Source organism: Gorilla gorilla, chromosome 4 (assembly GCF_029281585.2).
Source record: "Gorilla gorilla gorilla isolate KB3781 chromosome 4, NHGRI_mGorGor1-v2.1_pri, whole genome shotgun sequence".
Classification (NCBI taxonomy): Eukaryota; Metazoa; Chordata; class Mammalia; order Primates; family Hominidae; genus Gorilla; species Gorilla gorilla.
Genome location: NC_073228.2, coordinates 106,763,746 through 106,783,373, shown reverse-complemented (window position 1 = coordinate 106,783,373; position 19,628 = coordinate 106,763,746). Strand labels below are relative to the sequence as shown.

Here is a 19,628-nt window from a genome sequence, read left to right as displayed (position 1 = left end):
TTTTCTATTTCTATTCTGGGACTCCCTGCTAAGGTGACCATATAATTTGTTTCTCAAACTAGAATACTTTTTAAAAGGAAAGGGGTGTTAATAATATTTATACTAGGCATAAACTGGGACAGTCCTAGAAAAATGGAGACATTTGCTGCTTACCAATTGTTGACAGAGTTAACATATTCAGAACAATATAAACTATAGAAAATAATAACAATAGCAGCTAAAATTTCTTGAGAGCTTAGCATGATCCATTCACTTTGCTGAATGCTTTATACTGTTTAATATGTTTAATCTCTATTAAATTATTATTATTGTCCTTATTTTATATGAGGAAACAAAAGGTACAGTACTAACCTGCACAGCTGGTAGGAAATTGAACTGGGATTTGAAGGAGACGGTCTGAATGACAGTTGCCCTCCAAACTGCTCACTAGACTGGATTCAGGTTTCCCTGTCTTTTCTGTACTGGCCATTACACTTTTTCCTATACATTCATCTCAAACTTATCAATCTTACTATAAAAAACTTAATTGTTTTTCTTTTTAAATTAACCATCTTCTGAGCTCAAGTGCTAGGTTTACTCTTTAACTGGGTTTCTCTTTGTCATATCCTGGTCTACCTTGTCCATATCATAACACAAGAAACGTGCAAACTGGTCAATACATACATACCACAGCGATTTGCACAAAACTAGCTTAAAAAATGACTAGTTTTTGGCTGGGCACCGTGGCTCATGCCTGTAATCCCAGCACTTTGGGAAGCTAAGACAGGCCTATCACTTGAGGTCAGGAGTTCGAGACCAGCCTGGCCAACAAGGTGAAACCCCATCTCTACCAAAAATACAAAAATTAGCTGGGGGTGGTGGTGGGCACCTGTAATCCCAGCTACTCAGGAGGCTGAGACAGGAGAATTGCTTGAATCTGGGAGGTGGAGGTTGCAGTGAGCTGTGAGCTGAGATAGTGCCACTGCACTCCAGCCTGGGCGACAGTGCAAGACTCCATCTAAAAAAAAAAAAAAAGGCCTAGTTTTCTTTGATTTGAAAAAATGTACCTTACATGTATGACCAAATTCTTTAAGATGTTCTAAAAATACTTTCTGTATATTTAAATTATCTCTGGGAAGGGAGAAATTACAAGATACAACTGTAGTTTTATATAAAAAAGTCCCTCTCATTTCTTATTTCTTGTCATAGTTCCAGAGATTAGTACTTTCCCTATCCTAGCAGATACTCAATAAGCAATCATGGGATGAATAATAATTTGTTTAAAATGTCAACCCTTGCATCTGCATTAGCAGAGATAAAAATATTTCCTTGATGATTTTAGGCTGCAGTAATTTCCCATTTTTAAATTTTATTCCCTAACTTTTGATTCTTATAAAATACCCAAATGCTCTAGATCTTTTAAGGAATTCAATTGTGTGAGTTTGGTATATGGAAAACACAACTATAGTAGCAGCTAATGTGTGGAGAAAAGGAATGCAGCATAGTACATGGGAATCTAATAGCACCACCAACTAAAGTTCCTAAGTTGTGTGCTTGCATTAACTGCTTTGTGGATCAGTGGACATTTTTCTGTTATCAGGGACCACTCACTATTCCCTGCTCCCAGCATGGAAATTTCTCTGATTTACTTTCAGGAATATGGTGAGAAAAACTAAAATAGATGAAATATACATTGAAAAATGGTCCTATGAAGGTTTTTTAAAAAATGCTTTAAGATTACTGGATAGAAAAAAAAAGTATCTAATTTTTTAGAAATTGTAAAATCTTAATGAGGCAGGTGCTATTATTTTTTAAAAATGATCAAGTACCTCTCAAAACTTTCCAGAATATAAATTCCCATTTCCCACACACATTACTAGTTCTTCATTACCTAAAAAAACCCAGCTCTTGTTACTGCTTATTGCTCTGCGATTTCTATAACATAAGGAGAGTAAATAGGATGTTCAGCAGCAGTTTAGCCACTGACAAAATATGTCAAGTAACCAAGTTAACATAGAGCCATGGAACATAACTGATTAATGAGAGGGATATGAGGAATGGAAAAATAAAAGCATCTCTTTTTAGAATTTAATAATTTGTTTTATGACTTAGTCTTAACTGATTTTCCCTTCGGGTTAAAGTCAATTTGGTTTATTGATTGTTTACTTATTACTGTCCCACAATATTTATTCTCTAGCCTTAGAGAAATAAAACACATGACCATGGTGACCAGCTCAAGGATCACAAATGAAGTGAACTTTATTATTTCTTCCCCTTATAGGGCTCATTTGATTGAAAAGCAATCAGAAATCAACTTTTCTTCCTTTTTAAGAAAACGAGACAAATATAAAAAAGGAGAAGATAGAAGATGATGGTTTTCATAACTACCATGCACACAGATCTATATTGGAAAGCCTAACTGTGTGATAAATGATCATTCACATCTGCCTATTCCGTTATTAGGAAACCAATTCAAAACAGCATTCAGTCAGCTTCCCAGAGCCTTGGGGGGTATTTAGGATTGTGTTTGATAGATGAGGTCAATAAATAAAGACTTGTGAAGTGCTCATAAATCATAAGAAACCAATAAATTTTTAGTGAATAGGCATACAAACAAAAACTGTATCTTCTTTAAAACAGCAAAGTGGCATAGAGAGTGCTTGGAATTAGTTAAGAAGATGTTACTAAAATTATTTGTGTTTTATTAGAGGATCAAAGGAATGCCCTATTTTGAACAAATCAATGAAATATAAATTTTAGCTACCATGCCCAGCCTTTATTTAACTCTTCCCATAAACTGTTTACAACTGTAACTTTAGCAGGCTTTGACAGTAGACTATTGTGTTTTTAACTGGCAACCTTGTTCCCTTGATTCTGCTTATTTGATAAAACATGCCAATGGTAATTCATTTTTGTTAGCATAAAACCACTGTGAAATTACTGTTTCACAGAAGGTGTCCAAAGACCTTTAACTATCTGGGGTCATGGAGTATTTTCCCTCAATAAATTATATTTTTGTCATATTCTCTCTGCCTTGGGAATACAGTAGCTTATGCTGACCTTTGAGTAGAAAGATTGATTATATGAGGGCACAAAGACTACAATGAGGAGATTTTGGAGCAAACTGAATAAAACATGTTAAAGGCTGTTTCTGCAGCCAAATAAATGTTGTCTAGAGCATAATACATAATAACAAGGACATACTGTTATTATAGATTTTGATTTTCAATTCTGCCTGGAATTTAAGACACTGAATCTTCCCAATACAACAGACGTAAGTTTCAACACTACATCTAGACTTTGAATATTAAAGAGGTGAGACACTCAAATTCAGAACTCTTAAATGTAATTGTGTAGACTTTTGCTTCCATCTAGTAAGCTTCTTAGTTTCAAGCCCATATTCTTTGCTTAAACAATGGTTATAGAAAGTTCAGGATGTTTATAGCTTTGTTATAGTGAACGTATATAAGAAATTATAATGCATAAGAAATAAAGAGAACTTACAAAATGTGTTAGTTTTCTAAAAGTGCCAACCTTAATATATGTGAGGAATGTGTGTGTGTGTGTGTGTGTGTGTGTGTGTGTCTGCTTTGGAAGACATCAGTGTGAACTTCCTCATTCTATATAGTCTCCTAGGATTCATTTCCTCCATGCAGAATCACTGCCTAATTGAGTCTATTGTATAGTTTATTGTACTTATTACATATATAGGTAATTCTTCACTCACAATGTCTTTGAAGGACGGTGACATTTTAGTTTGTTTTAAATATCCATTTGTGTTTTTCTCCCTGTAGGCAGACATAATCAACTCATTCGCAGATAAACTCCCTTATATGCAAATGGGTTATTTTCAAATTGATATAGGCAGGAATATGCACGTATTATGCAGCCATTAAAAATCACTCTTGCCAATAATTTTTACCATTGGAGAAAATATTCAAGGTATATTTTTTAAAAAGGGCTATGAAATTGTGTATACATTATAATTAAAATAATGTGCTTTACATATGCATATATTGAATATGTAAATATATGCATAATATATATTTCACATACATATATGTACTCATATTTCTGGGGACTATGGATGATTTCTATTTGTATATTTATACTTTACATAATTTCCTTATCTTTTATAATGAATATTATTTTAAAAAATCAGTCAAAATAAGCATTATTTTTAAAGAAATCCCTACAGACTCAATTAAAGCCTCATTAAAATGTTTCCTATTGTTGCATGATCCAGGACAACATAAGTAAAACTGTCATATAATGATGCTTTTGTGGTGTCTCTGTAATTACATTTTTTGAGATAGAATCTGAGGTACACTTGCTTTACACCAGATTTTGTTCTACAGAGAGCAGATGTAGACAAAGATATTGTGAAAGGTTAGTGTGTTTGTGAGAAAGCACAGACTGGATTTGCACAACTTAGATGTCAAGACATCTAGTTAATTTCTAGTTAATTTCTAATCAAGATTAATATTCTGGCAAAACATCAATAGCTAGCAATTTTTGAGATATGAATTTCAAAGAAAATATTTCTATTTCTCCTGGAGAAACAGAGTACTAAATAAATCTGTGTTTTAATGATCACTGGCTTTCTTTAAAGATCACTAACTTTCTTTGAATTTTTTTCCTCCATGTCAGAGATAACTCCCACTTCCTGTTTATTTGTGGCACGGCTACATTTCTTTCTTTTAGTCTATGGAATATGATTATTTCTATCTCTCCCCTCCTTCTTTTTTTTCTATCTTAGTAAAGGTCATTTCTTCTTTCTAACATAACATTTATTACATATCTTGACTTATATCTTTCTACCTGTTTTCCAATGTATTAAGATAGGAAGTAAATATATATATAATACTATATATAGTACAATTTAAATAGCATTTATTTAATATATATATGTATGTGTGTATGTGCATATATACACACATATACACTATATATAGTATTAACCAGGTGGAACTATCTACATCACTTACAGAACTATCTGTACTCACTAACAGGTATAGAGCTTGTCCATGAGTACATATCCACTGATGGTTCAAGTCTTTTCTTCCTGCCCCACATTATGCTGTTTTCTACAGGGGTTTGGCATCTTCTGTAGGACCAGCATAGATGGTGTCTGTTAGCTTGTGGCTAGCACAACCACAATAATGTGGGCTTTTGCTTATTGGGGCTAAAAAGTATTAAAATAATTGTACAATGTGAAGAAATACTACACAAATTGTTTTGGCCAGAACACCAAAGAAAGTGAAAAGTGAAGTTTGAGGGCTTACTTTAAAAATTAACATACATGGCATAATTTATTTGAATAATTAAAGCCCCCTTATTAGCTACTTGGTCAAGTTGACTTTCCAAAGAATGCATACAGATAGACACTTTGTGCAAACAAATATCTCTAAGAAGAATGAAATACTCTTTCAGCAATGAGATTTGCCCTATGTGTTGTAAGGAGACAGACTAATCTCATTAGTGCATCAAATGAACTATGTGTACAAATGTGCATTTGGTACATTTCTGTATTTCTCTTTTAATTCTAGGCTGGTGGTCCCCACAGACCGGTAGGATCATACACAGACTATGCTAGCCATTGAAATGGCTTTTGGTTAGGCTACTGTCTTTACCGTCATTAGAGATGACATTTTAATGGGCCCACTAATTTCAACATATGAGTAACACAGCCTATTTTCTGCAATATGAAAATTGATAATATCAGAATGCTTTTTTCTTCTCAAGTTAAATACCTTTAGTTACAGCATTTTTATTCACAAACAGAAGAAAATAGAAACTGCAGGAAAATAATTTCTTATGTGTCCATAGAATTATTCTCGGGGACCAGTAAGAGTTTGGGTATATTTGTATATTTAGGTATATAGATAATGTTCACCTCTGAATATTATATATATGCTATAAAACACAAAAGGGTAAATGAATGGCAAGGTATGAAAGTATTTTAAAGAATCTGGTTTGTAGGCATATATAACACCTCCTACATCCTACTATTTGGAAAGAACAGATGAAATATAACCTTTAATACTGCTTCACTAACAAAACCCCTGGGTTCTTAACCTTTTAGAAGTGTCAGTGTTTCCCTTGATCAACTTGACTAACTTCAAAAGGAAACCATAGTCCAACTGCAGTTTCCATAGAAACATACCATTTTATAAGATGCATCTACTAAATGGTGGTATCTCATTCCGTATTGTTTCATATATGTTGTTATTTGTAAATGTATTCTAAGACAAAATTATTTTAAAGACATACATTTCAAATAGCGTGTGAAATGTCAAAATAATTCATTGAAAGTCTGAACAAACTTCATTAGAAGTTACAGTAAACACTCTGAATACCACTATATTTAGGCTACTATTACTGGCTTACTTACAAATATATAAACAGGATTGATAAATTTAGCTATTTTAAATTACTCAGCCATTTAGTGCTTTGAGCTAAGCTGTATTTTTTTGAAGGTCACTTTGTTAGAATGAGATATTATAAAACATCCGCTGTATAATTTAAAAACCTCAGGATCATAGTTTACTTTATGCTTCTTTCAGAGTGCATTTTCCCCTTTCTAAAGTCTCAATTGTTTAATTTTGTAAAAACTATTCATACAAGAGTGATCTTTTTGAACTAGACGTAATGTAATACATTTTGAAGAATTCCAATAGCAGCTAGCAATAAGAAACAGGAAACTTCTACATGTTGCTAATAGAAAAATCCTTTCTATTTCTATTTGTGCTGTCAGTAGAAGTGGGTTTGCATTAACATGAAACTAACGTTTAAAAACGTGTATCGTAGGCCAAAAACAACTTTTTAGGATAACAAACTCCAAAGCCTAACCCAAAGCACTATCTTCCAAACAACTGGCAAAAAGCCAAGATTCAGGGAAGTGATTTTTTAGTACCAGCACATGCAGTATATGACATACAAGCATCAAACATTACCACTTAAAATAAACAGAACAGGGGAAGAATGATGCTTTTTTTTAAACTCTGCAGATGGCAACTTAACACAAAACTACAGATGTATAAGACAATAATCGCTCCTACCTTGATGAAGGCAGAGGAGAATGACTTATAGAGGTAAGATGTGGATTTAATTCTTAATTTCTTTTTTTCTTGAATCTCAAATCTACTTAATGAACATACCATACAAAATATACAATAATTTAAATGGTTAAGGTTATTAGATTTCAAAAGCAGCCTGATGGTTTTTAATGATTATACTTGCACTTATTTGTACTATACATAAAAATTATAATATTAAATGAAGTAAAACAAAGACAGAAAATGAAACAGCACTAAATTATATGAATGAATTTTACTTTCAAAGCTAAAGTGCAATAATTGACCATTTTCTCATGAATTATGCATTGTATAAAAATAGCAATACATAGGGTTTGAGGCAGATACAGAGAGACATACAATATCTCAGTAAGTTTACAATTTGGTTGCCTACTTGGAAATTGATACTTTTATAGGACTAGTTATAGAAATAAGCATACATACCCTGGTCTAACACTTCTTCTTCTTCTCGTTTTGGCTGCTGTAGTAAAGGAATCTTATCTTTATATTCTGTTTCTGTAAAGGATCAAAGAAGCTGAGCATAAATTTGCAGTATGTATTACATATTTAAAATAGTTTATTGGAAATAGTCCATCAACATAAAAATACTATTCAGGGTCTTGTGCTTATTACAGTATTAAGAATTTATAAGACAGAAATGCTCTAATTCATAAGCTCCCCACCCCCCACCCCCCAGCACAGCCTACCAATTACGAGACATCTGACTTAATAACTAGGTCAACTACCCTTTCAATAATATATAAATGATACAGAATTTTCAAAATGCATTGACAAAATAACTCATATTTGTTTTCTTAAATTAAATTTGGCACTGTTTTAAGAACATTTAAGAACACTTTAAGGCATATTCTATAAATATAGTAGAATCTTAATAAATGGCCAGAATGCTATGCTAACTTCTCTCATAAAATTTCCACTAGAAAGAAATAAGAAGCTGCTCTAGCGTGTTAAGACTGAACTTGCAAAACTCAATCAAGTCTCAGCATACTTCATGCAATAAAACAAGGAGTAGACTTTGCAATTTTAAGTTAAAAAGTGACAGTCAATATGACCATTTTGCAGAGGAACAATATGTATATGTTAAATAACAATTCTGAGAATTAGATAAAAAAAAGTCAAGACTAGCAATGCTTCACAAATCAATAATTGTTCTTTGCCTGAAGAAGCCCATTAAATGGATAATTTAAAGTATGGCTGGAGATGATAACCATTTTCCCTGGCAAGCTGTAGTGATCTTTAGAACATAGTGCATAAATTCATAAACTGTGTAAGTCATTACTGGTTAGGGAAGGAGTTAGATGAGGAAATGAGAAAACATGAATTAAGTGAAGAAAGGTCTACATTTATGGGATTGGTCCCAAAATGAATCTGTTTCATCCCTGGCTGAGATTTTCCTCTTTAACTGTTCTGATGGGGACATGTCAGGGAGGGAAGATAGGATATGAAAGAGAAAAATGAGAAAACAAGAAATATGTGTGTACATGTGACTGGTAGACAGAAGAAGGGAATAAAGATGATTTTAAATATAGTCAAACAAGATACATACAAAAATATAAAATACAAAATCATATATTACTTTATATTAAACATCAATTATTACCTTTATGATGTTCATGCATCATAACCATATCAGACTTCACGGGAATTGGAATGTTGGCCTCTGGTGGTATGGTTCTGAACATATCTGGAGCTACATTCTGGGTACAGGTCATGAAAGAAACTGCATGCTTGGCTTCCATGTAATACATAATGTATAAGTTGCACATTTCATCACTAGACGTGCCACTGCAGACAAAAAAAAGATATAACAAATCAACTATTCACATAAAACACATGCTTAATGCAAGAAAAATGAAGCCATTAGATCTGCCAGCAATGGATTCAAAGGTAGAAATATTGTGCATTTATTTTATAGCTTTCATTAAAACCCATCACAGTTTTCAACATCAAAAGCACATTGTCAAAGGCATATTTCCACTTAACAATGGAGTGTCACTTTGCAGGCACACCATGAACACTACTAAATACCACTGATGAAAATGGCATTTTAGTAGATGAGGGAATATGGTACTTTCTTTTCTCTCTTTTTATTCTTTAGTCCCCTCCCATTTGCTAAAACTCATAGACTGGGAAAAGTTATTGTTCTCGTGGAAAATCTTTATTATTTCCTTAACAATGGTAAAAATCAGAAACCTTCAATATAATTATCATATATTATTTATTATAAGTCTTTAAAAATGGCTTTTCCTCTTAACATCAAAACTCCTGGACCTTGTTTTTGGTTAACTGCCTCCTTCCTTACAGCCAGATGAATCTAGAATCATGTGTCCACACTAAGACATTCAAAGTGTATCCCTGATGTCTGACTTGGCAACTAGGCTTTTATAGCAGGGTTGAAAAGAATGCCTCAGGAATGACTCAAAATGAAATCAGCACTAATCTTTTTTAAGGGTTGAGATGTGACGGAAGTAGTGCTGTACAGTAGAATGACTCAATGTTAAAAATAGATTTTAAAACAGTGGATATTTCCAAGAAAAAAGTTCCCAATGATAGAAAAAATATCTAATAGTTTACAAAATATGTATTCTGCTTCCTTACTTCACATGGGTTATTATATATTTCATTCTCTTTAGCATTATTAGGAAGGAACCATTTAAGTACACCTTCACAAGACTTTTATATAGCAAAGTTGTTTGGGCAAAGGAACATGTCCATTTTAGTATTAGTATTGACAATTTTTAGCAAGCCTACACTAATTAAAAAAAAGCTATGAGGGAGGTTATTTGCTATACAGAAATACATCAGTGTTGATTTTTCCAGCAATGTCATGCAGCACTCACTTTCTCTCCATAGCAACAGTATGACATCAGCAAGGGAAGGAAAAAAATAAAAATATTTTTCAAACAGGGATTTGATTTCTCTAAGCTTTGAAAATGTAGAGCCCTTGAGAGACCACAGGAATAAGCCCCTGCCATGGGAAGCTCTGTTTATGCTTTAGAAATCATTTGGCTTCTTACTCTCTGAATCTGATACCTGTCAGTGTAATTGCCTCTCCCGTGAAATATAAGCAAATAGTGAAGTGCAAACCCAAACAAACATCTGTTCACTACACATATCTTCATGGTGTCAAAACACCATTGCTAAGAATTACATTTTAACAGCCTTGGAGTTGGTCAGTATGTGCTATAAAAGGAATGGCTGTTGCAAAAATAATAAACTGGAGCCTCCCGCCATATTATCCTTCTCTTTCCTGCTTTAAAAAAAAGGAGGTATATGTAGATCAACTGAGCAAAAAGGAAAAAGGAATTTAAGATGTGGCTCTAGCTTTAAAAACCTTTAATCGTCTTGCAGAGAGGAAAGGCAAAATAATCATTTAAGCATCTCAAATTAATGAAAGGAAAAACATTTTAAATTCATATAATAATTCATGAAACTTGCAACTCATCAATGGATGGGTCCTTCCATATTTTCTCTTTTTGGGAATGCCAATACCCATGTTTTCACTGGAGAAGGTATACCCACCCACAACAGCATATGTAAGAAGCCAGTATCCTGATTTTTTTCCTTACTAAAAAGCTACACACAATGAAGTAACTATCACTGCTGGTCTAAATATTGTTGGTCCCTTGGGCCAGTGTGTTCTCTGTTGCATAAATGGAAATTGTTTATTCTGTGAGCTATTATATGTTTTTATAAAATACTTAGAGAGGGAATTCTAGAACTTTTTTTACTCTTCCTACTAGAGTAGTATTTCCACAATTATTACCACAAAACTTTGGTCCTTGAAATGCTTACAGAAGAGTTGAGAAAAACTTACCATATGGCCTGCCGGGCACGATGGCTCACGCCTGTAATCCCAGAACTTTGGGAGGCCGAGGTGGGTGGATCACGAGGTCAGGAGTTCAAGACCAGCCTGGCCAAGATGGTGAAACCTCGTCTCTACTAAAAATGCAAAAATTAGCTGGGTGCAGTGGCAGGTGCCTGTAATCCCAACTACTCAAGAGGCTGAGGCAGGAGAATTGCTTGAACCCAGGCGCAGAGGTTGCAGTGAGCTGAGATCTCACGCCACTGCACTCTAGCCTAGGTGACAGACTGAGACTCCGTCTCAAAAAAAAGAAAAGAAAAGAAAAAAAAAAGCAAACAAACAAAAATCTTACCATATGAACAAATGAAAATGTTGGGCTATACAAGTTAAACAATGTTGTACTGCCTGATCCTTTAATACACAATGTGCTCATGACTGTATGGTGGGGTGGGGGGCGTGGATACAGTAGGTTCTATTCCCTAAATGAATCTGACCGGGCTCCTTTGTGTTGCTGTGTGTTCCAGGGCATAATTTAAGAAAAGCTGTACTGTAAGACTTGCTCTTACGTAGGCAGAAACAAAATGCTAGTATTGTTTTTTTTTTTTCTCCTAATGCTATCCCTCCCCTATCCCCCCACCCCCCGACAGCCCCAGTGTGTGATGTTCCCCTCCCTGCTCCCACTTACGAGTGAGAACATGTGGTGTTTGGTTTTCTGTTCCTGTGTTAGTTTGCTAAGAATGATGGTTTCCAGCTTCATCCATGTCCCTGCAAAGAACATGAACTCACCCTTTTTTATGGCTGCACAGTATTCCACGGTGTATATGTGCCACATTTTCTCTGACATTCTTTTTTTTTTTCTTTTTCTTTTTTTTTTAATTATACTTTAAGTTTTAGGGTACATGTGCACATTGTGCAGGTTAGTTACATATGTATACATGTGCCATGCTGGTGCGCTGCACCCACTAACTCGTCATCTAGCATTAGGTATATCTCCCAATGCTATCCCTCCCCCCTCCCCCCACCCCACCACAGTCCCCAGAGTGTGATATTCCCCTTCCTGTGTCCATGTGATCTCATTGTTCAATTCCCACCTATGAGTGAGAATATGCGGTGTTTGGTTTTTTGTTCTTGCGATAGTTTACTGAGAATGATGATTTCCAATTTCATCCATGTCCCTACAAAGGACATGAACTCATCATTTTTTATGGCTGCATAGTATTCCATGGTGTATATGTGCCACATTTTCTTAATCCAGTCTATCATTGTTGGACATTTGGGTTGGTTCCAAGTCTTTGCTATTGTGAATAATGCCGCAATAAACATACGTGTGCATGTGTCTTTTACTCAAACAAATTTACAAGAAAAAAACAAACAACCCCATCAAAAAGTGGGCGAAGGACATGAACAGACACTTCTCAAAAGAAGACATTTATGCAGCCAAAAAACACATGAAAAAATGCTCATCATCACTAGCCATCAGAGAAATGCAAATCAAAACCACTATGAGATACCATCTCACACCAGTTAGAATGGCGATCATTAAAAAGTCAGGAAACAACAGGTGCTGGAGAGGATGTGGAGAAATAGGAACACTTTTACACTGTTGGTGGGACTGTAAACTAGTTCAACCATTGTGGAAGTCAGTGTGGCGATTCCTCAGGGATCTAGAACTAAAAATACCATTTGACCCAGCCATCCCATTACTGGGTATATACCCAAATGACTATAAATCATGCTAGTATTGTTTAAGAATGACCAATCAAAAGGATTTCTTCAATGGAGTAGTGTGCATGTAGTAAAGCTATATAAAGCTATTCAAATGAATATACATAGATATGCATACAGATGTGTAGCTAGAAATGTTTCATAACATGTCTTATCTGTATAAAGACAGGTAAATATCTATGTATATTCTATCTATATCCTTCTATCTGTCCATCTGTCCATCCATTCAGATAAACACATAGTTCAAGCTTTCAGAAAAATCCATTAGAGATTTAAGAAGCAACTAATACTGCAAAGCTTCAAAATAACTAATATAAAATATCTTGTTAATACATATTTCCTCAAAGATAATTTTGGTGTTACATGTATATTTGGAAGGATTTGTTTTTAACATACATTTGAAAAAAAATTGTACTAAAAGTAAAAATTTCATTTCAAACAAGTGAAAGGTAATTAATCTGAGAACAAGGAATTAAATTGTGCAATGTCGGCTAAGAGTATATCAGGACAATAATTTACTCTTACTAAATTAAATTCATTATTATCACCAAAAAGCAGTAAGTAACAAAAAACAAAAGAAAATTATAGATCATAATTATGGAGAAGAATATGAAATAAAAAGGTGGCATAAGTTTAGAATAATTATATACTAATATTGGAGACAAAGGCAGCAATTACTATATTAGAAATAGTGTGTACCAAGGTACAAGGTTACATGTTTGAAAAACACATGTACTTAAGTATAGCAAATAAAGGAAAATCAGTAACTTTCTAAATAATGTAACTCTTTGTCCTCTACAACTTATGATCACACTTTATTATTTTAAATAGCATATTTGAGAAAATAAAAAATAAAAACATAAGCTAAGGTCGCAAGTTATTTCCTCAAAAGTGAATTATCTTACCATGTACTGAATTAACTTTTGAGAAAAATTATCCATATATGTGTAAGAGTATACATATATGTATGTGTGTACACACATGCACATATACATACACACACAATACACTAATTCAATTACACATACATTATGTGTTAATTTGATACACATATAAATGTGTTTGCCTTTACACACGTGATTTTCTGAGACATATTAATCAGCTCACCAATACAGTTCATTTGGGGTACCAATTCTATGATTCAAAATTGAATTTTATCAAATAATTTAGGAATCTTTGCTATCACAAGGAAAATTTCATTAAAAGAGCTGAACAAAAAGACTCATACTTTATTCCTTTCCATCTATAATTAGACTTGTAGTCAAGGTAACTCTGAGCTCCTGTGTGACAGAGAAACTATCATATGCTAAAAATGTTAGGAGTCAAATCATCCTTAGTATCAGCATCACAGTTTGCTTATTTTATTTTACAATCATTCACCTTTCATTCAAAAACAAAAAATCTCATTTTAAAACAAATTGCTTTCTGTATTCCTAAGGGAGTATTTTGACACATGTACCCTTAATTTCCACAGAGATCAACATATGCAATTCAACTCTGCTAATCTGAGTGATTTATGAACATGAGAAAGTAGGAAGGGAGATTATGTCCACTGAATGGCCCTTTAAACATTCTCCAATGCCAGTGTGATTCCTTAAAATGATGACTGCTGGCATTACTTACATTCCAAAATTACAGTAGTGCATTTATTTCATCTTCTTGAATAATAAAGTGCTTATGTGATAACTTCCTGTTTTATACTGGCATACTTAATATAAATAGCTTTAGGTCTGACATAATGTGTGAGCCTGAAAATTGGAAGCCCTTGATAAATATGTGTTGAATGAAGGAAGAATTAATAATCCTGCTTAATAAATGTTTACAACTTCATATGACATAGCATGTTTGCCCTAGTATATTATACTACTGAATAACGAGTCAGATCAAATTTTTGTACTCAATTGACCTGTGGGATTTCTGAAAATATTTATTTATATCCATATCTGTTTATCCATCTGTCTAATCTATTTACCTAGGTTCCATGAGAGCTTTTATTAAAATATATTATATTAGAAAGATATGTAATACAGATTTAATAAAGCACCAAGTAATCTGAAATGTATGACTTAAAAAATTCCAAATATCATTGTATTCCATGTCTATACCACAAACACTCCACTAGCTCAAGAATTCTTCACCTCTACCCCGTTTATATTCAACAAATGTTAGGCTTGAAAATAGGCAAAATCGGTAATAGTAATTTTAGAAAGAAATATAAAAACTTCAAAGAAGTCATTTTACAAAACTGTTAATCATTTCTCAAAAAGTTTCATGGTGCCTTTAAATGTATACATTAAGAAGTTATTTATCATGTAACTTTATCTTTGCATGTAATATATTTAAAAATGCAGATTAAAGTGCTATGTTGGTATCCATGAACATTCATATTTTAATGAAATGACCCATTCCAAATGAAAGGTATGACCAACAAAACTGGCCAAATTGGTAAATATTGTCTACCTAGTCCCAATAATTAATATTAAATTTTAGCATATAAACCTTTAGCCTGATTAGCTGCCTTAATGAGCTTAATTGGCTGACTTAATTAAATTCTGTTTTTATTTAAACTTGACTAAACATTTGAAACGAATTTAGAGAAGTATCATCCTGAATATAAAATATGTAATGCAGTCAAGCACAAAATATTGCTTCTTCATAGAACAATTAGTAGTACTATGTTTTCAGTATATATAATACTTTGGTGCAACTTTACTTAGGCTATATTATTCATATTTACTATTTAAAAATAAATATAATATATGGGTAAAACATTTTACCATTAAGTATATTTATTAATATATCTCCTATTAAGTATACCTACTTTTAAAGTAGTTTTTATTATTAATATTACTTTTGATTGACAAATAATGGTAAGCACTTAATCATATGTTCTCATTTGTAAATATGAGCTAAGCCACACGGAGGCAAAGGCATAAGAATGATATAATGGACTTTGGGGACTCAGGGGGGAAGAGTGGGAGGGGGTTAAGGATAAAAAAAAACTACATATTGGGTACAGTGTACATTGCTTGGGTGACAGGTGCACTAAAATCGCAGAAATCCCTAAAGAACTTATCCATGTAACAAAAAAACACCTGTTCCCCAAAAACTATTGAAATAAAAAATAATTTTGTAATATAAGGTACAATGTGATTTTTTAATATATGGATACAGTGTGGTACTATTAAATCAAACTAATTAACAAATCCATCACTTTGCTTACCTATCTTTTTTAAATTTTTTTTTTTATTTTGAGACGGAGACAGGGAAACATTGCTCCTGTTATTTACTCTATAGCCCAGTCTGAAGCGTAATGGCATGATCTTGGCTCACTGCAATCTCTTCCTTCCAGGTTCAAGCGATTCTCCAGCCTCAGCCTCCCAAGTAGCTGGGATTATGGGCATCCGCCATCATGCCCGACTAATTTTTGTATTTTTGTAGAGATGGGGTTTCACCATGTTGGCCAAGCTGGTCTTGAACTCCTGACCTCAGGCAATCTGCCCGCCTTGGCCTCCCAAAGTGCTGAGATTACAGGCATGAGCCATTGTACTCAGCCCTATCATTTTTTTTAATCATGAAATATTTGACATTCCTCTCAATTATTTTGAAATATATAGTGCATTATATTGACTATAGTCATTCTTCTGTGCAATAGATCTCAAAATCTATTCCTCCTGTCTATCTGAAACTTTATGTCCTCTGATCAACAATTCCTATTACCTCCTTTCCCACCCTTCAGTAACCATCATTCTATTCTCTATTTCTATGAGTTCAACTTTTTTAGACTCCACATATAAGTGAGATCATGTGGTATTTGTATTAATATATCTGTGCCTGGCTTATTTCACTTAATACATCCTTCAGATTCATCCACCTTGTCACAAATGACAGGATTTCCCCCCTTGTAAAGGCTAAATAGTATTCCATCATGTATATGTAAAACACATTTCTTTACGCATTCATCCATTTATGGACACTCAGGTGGTTAAATCCATCTCCTGTTTTTACATCGTGGTATTTTAAGATGAATCCCTGTTATGGGAAAATCAGCCTCTACTTTTAAGTGCTGTTCATTAGTTACCCATGATTGTTCTACCCAAGCAAAGTTTTCTCCAGTTCCAAAATTTCTAGCTTAATACAGTTAAGCTTGGTTTTGGTAGAAGAATCACTCAACTGTAAATCTTCCTAGTAGGCTACTGTCAACGGTTTTTCTGTAAAACCTAGTTTCTATGTAACCATAGAACAGAAAGGTTTAAAACTTGAAGCTGAGAGTTCTCCCAGTACATGGAGGAGGCACCTACTGGCCCCAGCCTATCCTTAGTTAAGTGTGATTTATACCTATGTGTGCTTCAGGCTCGGGGCTCAAATCTGTGTCCTGTGGGAATGTGTGTTTGTATGTGTGGGTTGGAGGTAGGTGGGAAAAGAGAAGAGGGAGAGGAGATATATGGATTTACAGAGTATCATTTAATTTAACCGACATCATAAATTACTAGTTTATTTCACTGGTCACATTCTCAACTGTGATCCTGTAGTCATCTATGGAGGTTGTGCCTATTATTTTATAAAACAGAGACACATTGCTGTTGTTATTTGTCTAAAAATAAAAAGCATATTACTGCTATGAGAACATTATCCATTATTATGAAAACTTTTATTCATACTTAAATGTATTAAAACTTGTCTTACTTGTTTGTCATTCCACTGGTAAAAAAATTGCCTCTGTAGTAGAAATTAAATATTCAGAATATGGACTCACCCAATAAGTTAATTTCCTATAATTCCTTTCTATTTCATTTTTATTACAAAATGGTGTTTCCTTTAGCCCACATGAGATTTGTGAAAGGATAAATTAGTGTAGTCATTTTAGGGTATTATTTTAAAGCAAAATGCACATTTTAAAAAAGACAAGAATTATTCCAGACTCATGGAACTGAAAGAGGCCTCCAGAGATCACTTTGGCCTCCCATCCTAGTACTATAACAAGTCATTAATTTCTATGGCAGATATTACCTCACAGACAGAACTCAAAAGGATAGAATTTGGCCAAAGTAACAAACCTCCCCGCCGCAAACTGTAAAGAGCCCTCTAGGCAAAAAATTCTGGTTTTTTCCACACTTAAAACTTGTAAGTCAATGCAAGTAATGTGTTGAAAGGGATTTTTTTACTGCTCTATTTACTTACTACAAAGGTTAATAACATAACCTGGAGCATTTAAGTAAACTACCTATGGCTCTGCACTGACATAAAATGAACAACTGATGGATACCCTCTGAATCATGTTACCTCATGTAAAGATTGTTAAGAAGGGACTCGTTATGCTCTTTCTTTCAAATCTAGTTATGCCTCCTTTGTCAGTCTTTTTCTTACCATCATCGTTTCCCATAACTCAATAATAATATTGCTTTCCTGAAGTCTCTTTCCCAAATTTAGCAAATTTATCCAAAAGCAAAGCTGTTGGAAACTATTTCTGTAACAGAAGTTGATAAAGGTTTATTTGTTTTATCCTTAGCCTTAAAGTTTATGCTTACTTATATAAAAAAGCCATTTAGAGTGACATAAAAATTCTTTTACACCATATCAAATGCTCCTGCTTTCTTTTTTAAACCTGCCTTAGTACCTTTTCCCTTTCTCCATACAGCCAACAGTTAGTGTTGCTATCGCAAGAATCATCTTAGGGCATCTAAAGCATATTTTCAGATGCTTACTTTCTGTAACTTCTCTTTGATTAAGACATAAATGGTTTAAAACTCTAGCTTCCAGATGGCATCAGTAAATATTTAAAAGTTGTTTAACATAAAAAGAAGTCTCCTTGATTCTTTTCTATCAAAAAGCATGAAAAGAAACTACCTTTCATTTTTCATTTAGGTAAGTTTTTTTTGAAAGAGTTCATAGTGCTTTGAAAATTTTATGTAGTGTTATAGAATATAATTATTTCAAGGAGGCTCAGTATTTAAAAAATTATTTAAAAGGCTCAACATTCTTTTTTGATAAAGTGTTGCATATTATTATCCTTATTTAGTAGACTAAACAACTGGAAATTATTAAATTCACGAGAGTTTTAACATCATGGTTCTGAGTATTTAATGGGAATCACCAAATGTAGACCCCGTGAACACAGGGCAAAAAGGCACTTGAGAAAAAAAATTTTCATTATCATTATATTTTCTTTATTAAGATGAGCCTCAGAAAGCAATATGAAGTCTTTGATAGCTGTAATATTTAGAGGTATGATACCGAACGTTTTGAGGAAGTAAGAAAAAGAGTAGCACAAAAAAATGAGCACATGTTCTGGGGTTTATCCGAATCAATCAGCTTTGAAATGATAAAATGCCACAGTTTGTTGTAATTGTCCATGACAGGACAAAAAATTTACAATTTATTCATAAAGATAGCTGTCACCTGTAATCATGCCTTATCCCAATAAAATATCTTTAAATAGTGGAATGTACAGAATCATACCCAATGTGTGTGGCTTCTGTCCTTCCTTCACCAGTGAATACACATCTTGCAGCCAGTAGGTCACCAAAACTTACATCAACTGGGTGCTCCACAGGGTAGAAAGCCTGCCAAAAAGAGAAACACAATGAATCATTAATATTACCAATAAAATCCAGAACTACATGTTTGATTGTGTTGAGGTATGTTCCTCCTTTACCCCTTTTTTGAGGGTTTAATCATGAAGGGATGTTGAATTTTATCAAATGCTTTTTCAGCATCCATTCAACTGATCAGAGGGTTTTTGACCTTAATTCTATTGATATGATATATCACAGAACCCCATGCTTTAATAATGTGAAGCTTGGTACACTCTGGGTAGAGAGGATGAAGACAGACAGTGAAATAGACACACACACACACACACACACACACACACATACACAAATAATCACTGGATAAAAACAGTTCACCTTTAATCATCGGATAAAAACAGTTCACCTTTAATTAATAACTTCTACTTTATGACAAGAGCACCAAACTTTGAAATAAACAAAAAATACTATTAGCAAATGCATCCCATAAAA

At 33.6% G+C, this 19,628-nt stretch overlaps 1 protein-coding gene across 16 annotated transcripts in view; it reads right to left on the bottom strand.

Moving 5' to 3' along the window:
- PAM (peptidylglycine alpha-amidating monooxygenase) overlaps positions 1–19,628 on the bottom strand; it is a 277,732-nt gene that overhangs the window by 61,292 nt on the left and 196,812 nt on the right. For all 16 annotated transcript variants that reach the window (XM_004042318.5, XM_055387323.2, XM_055387319.2 and 13 more), the window contains 3 exons: positions 19,066–19,169; positions 8,677–8,861; positions 7,500–7,571 (listed from right to left, as the gene is read on the bottom strand). In XM_004042318.5, the coding sequence (XP_004042366.1) occupies positions 7,500–7,571; positions 8,677–8,861; positions 19,066–19,169 (361 nt within the window). The remainder of the gene's footprint in view (positions 1–7,499; positions 7,572–8,676; positions 8,862–19,065; positions 19,170–19,628) is intronic.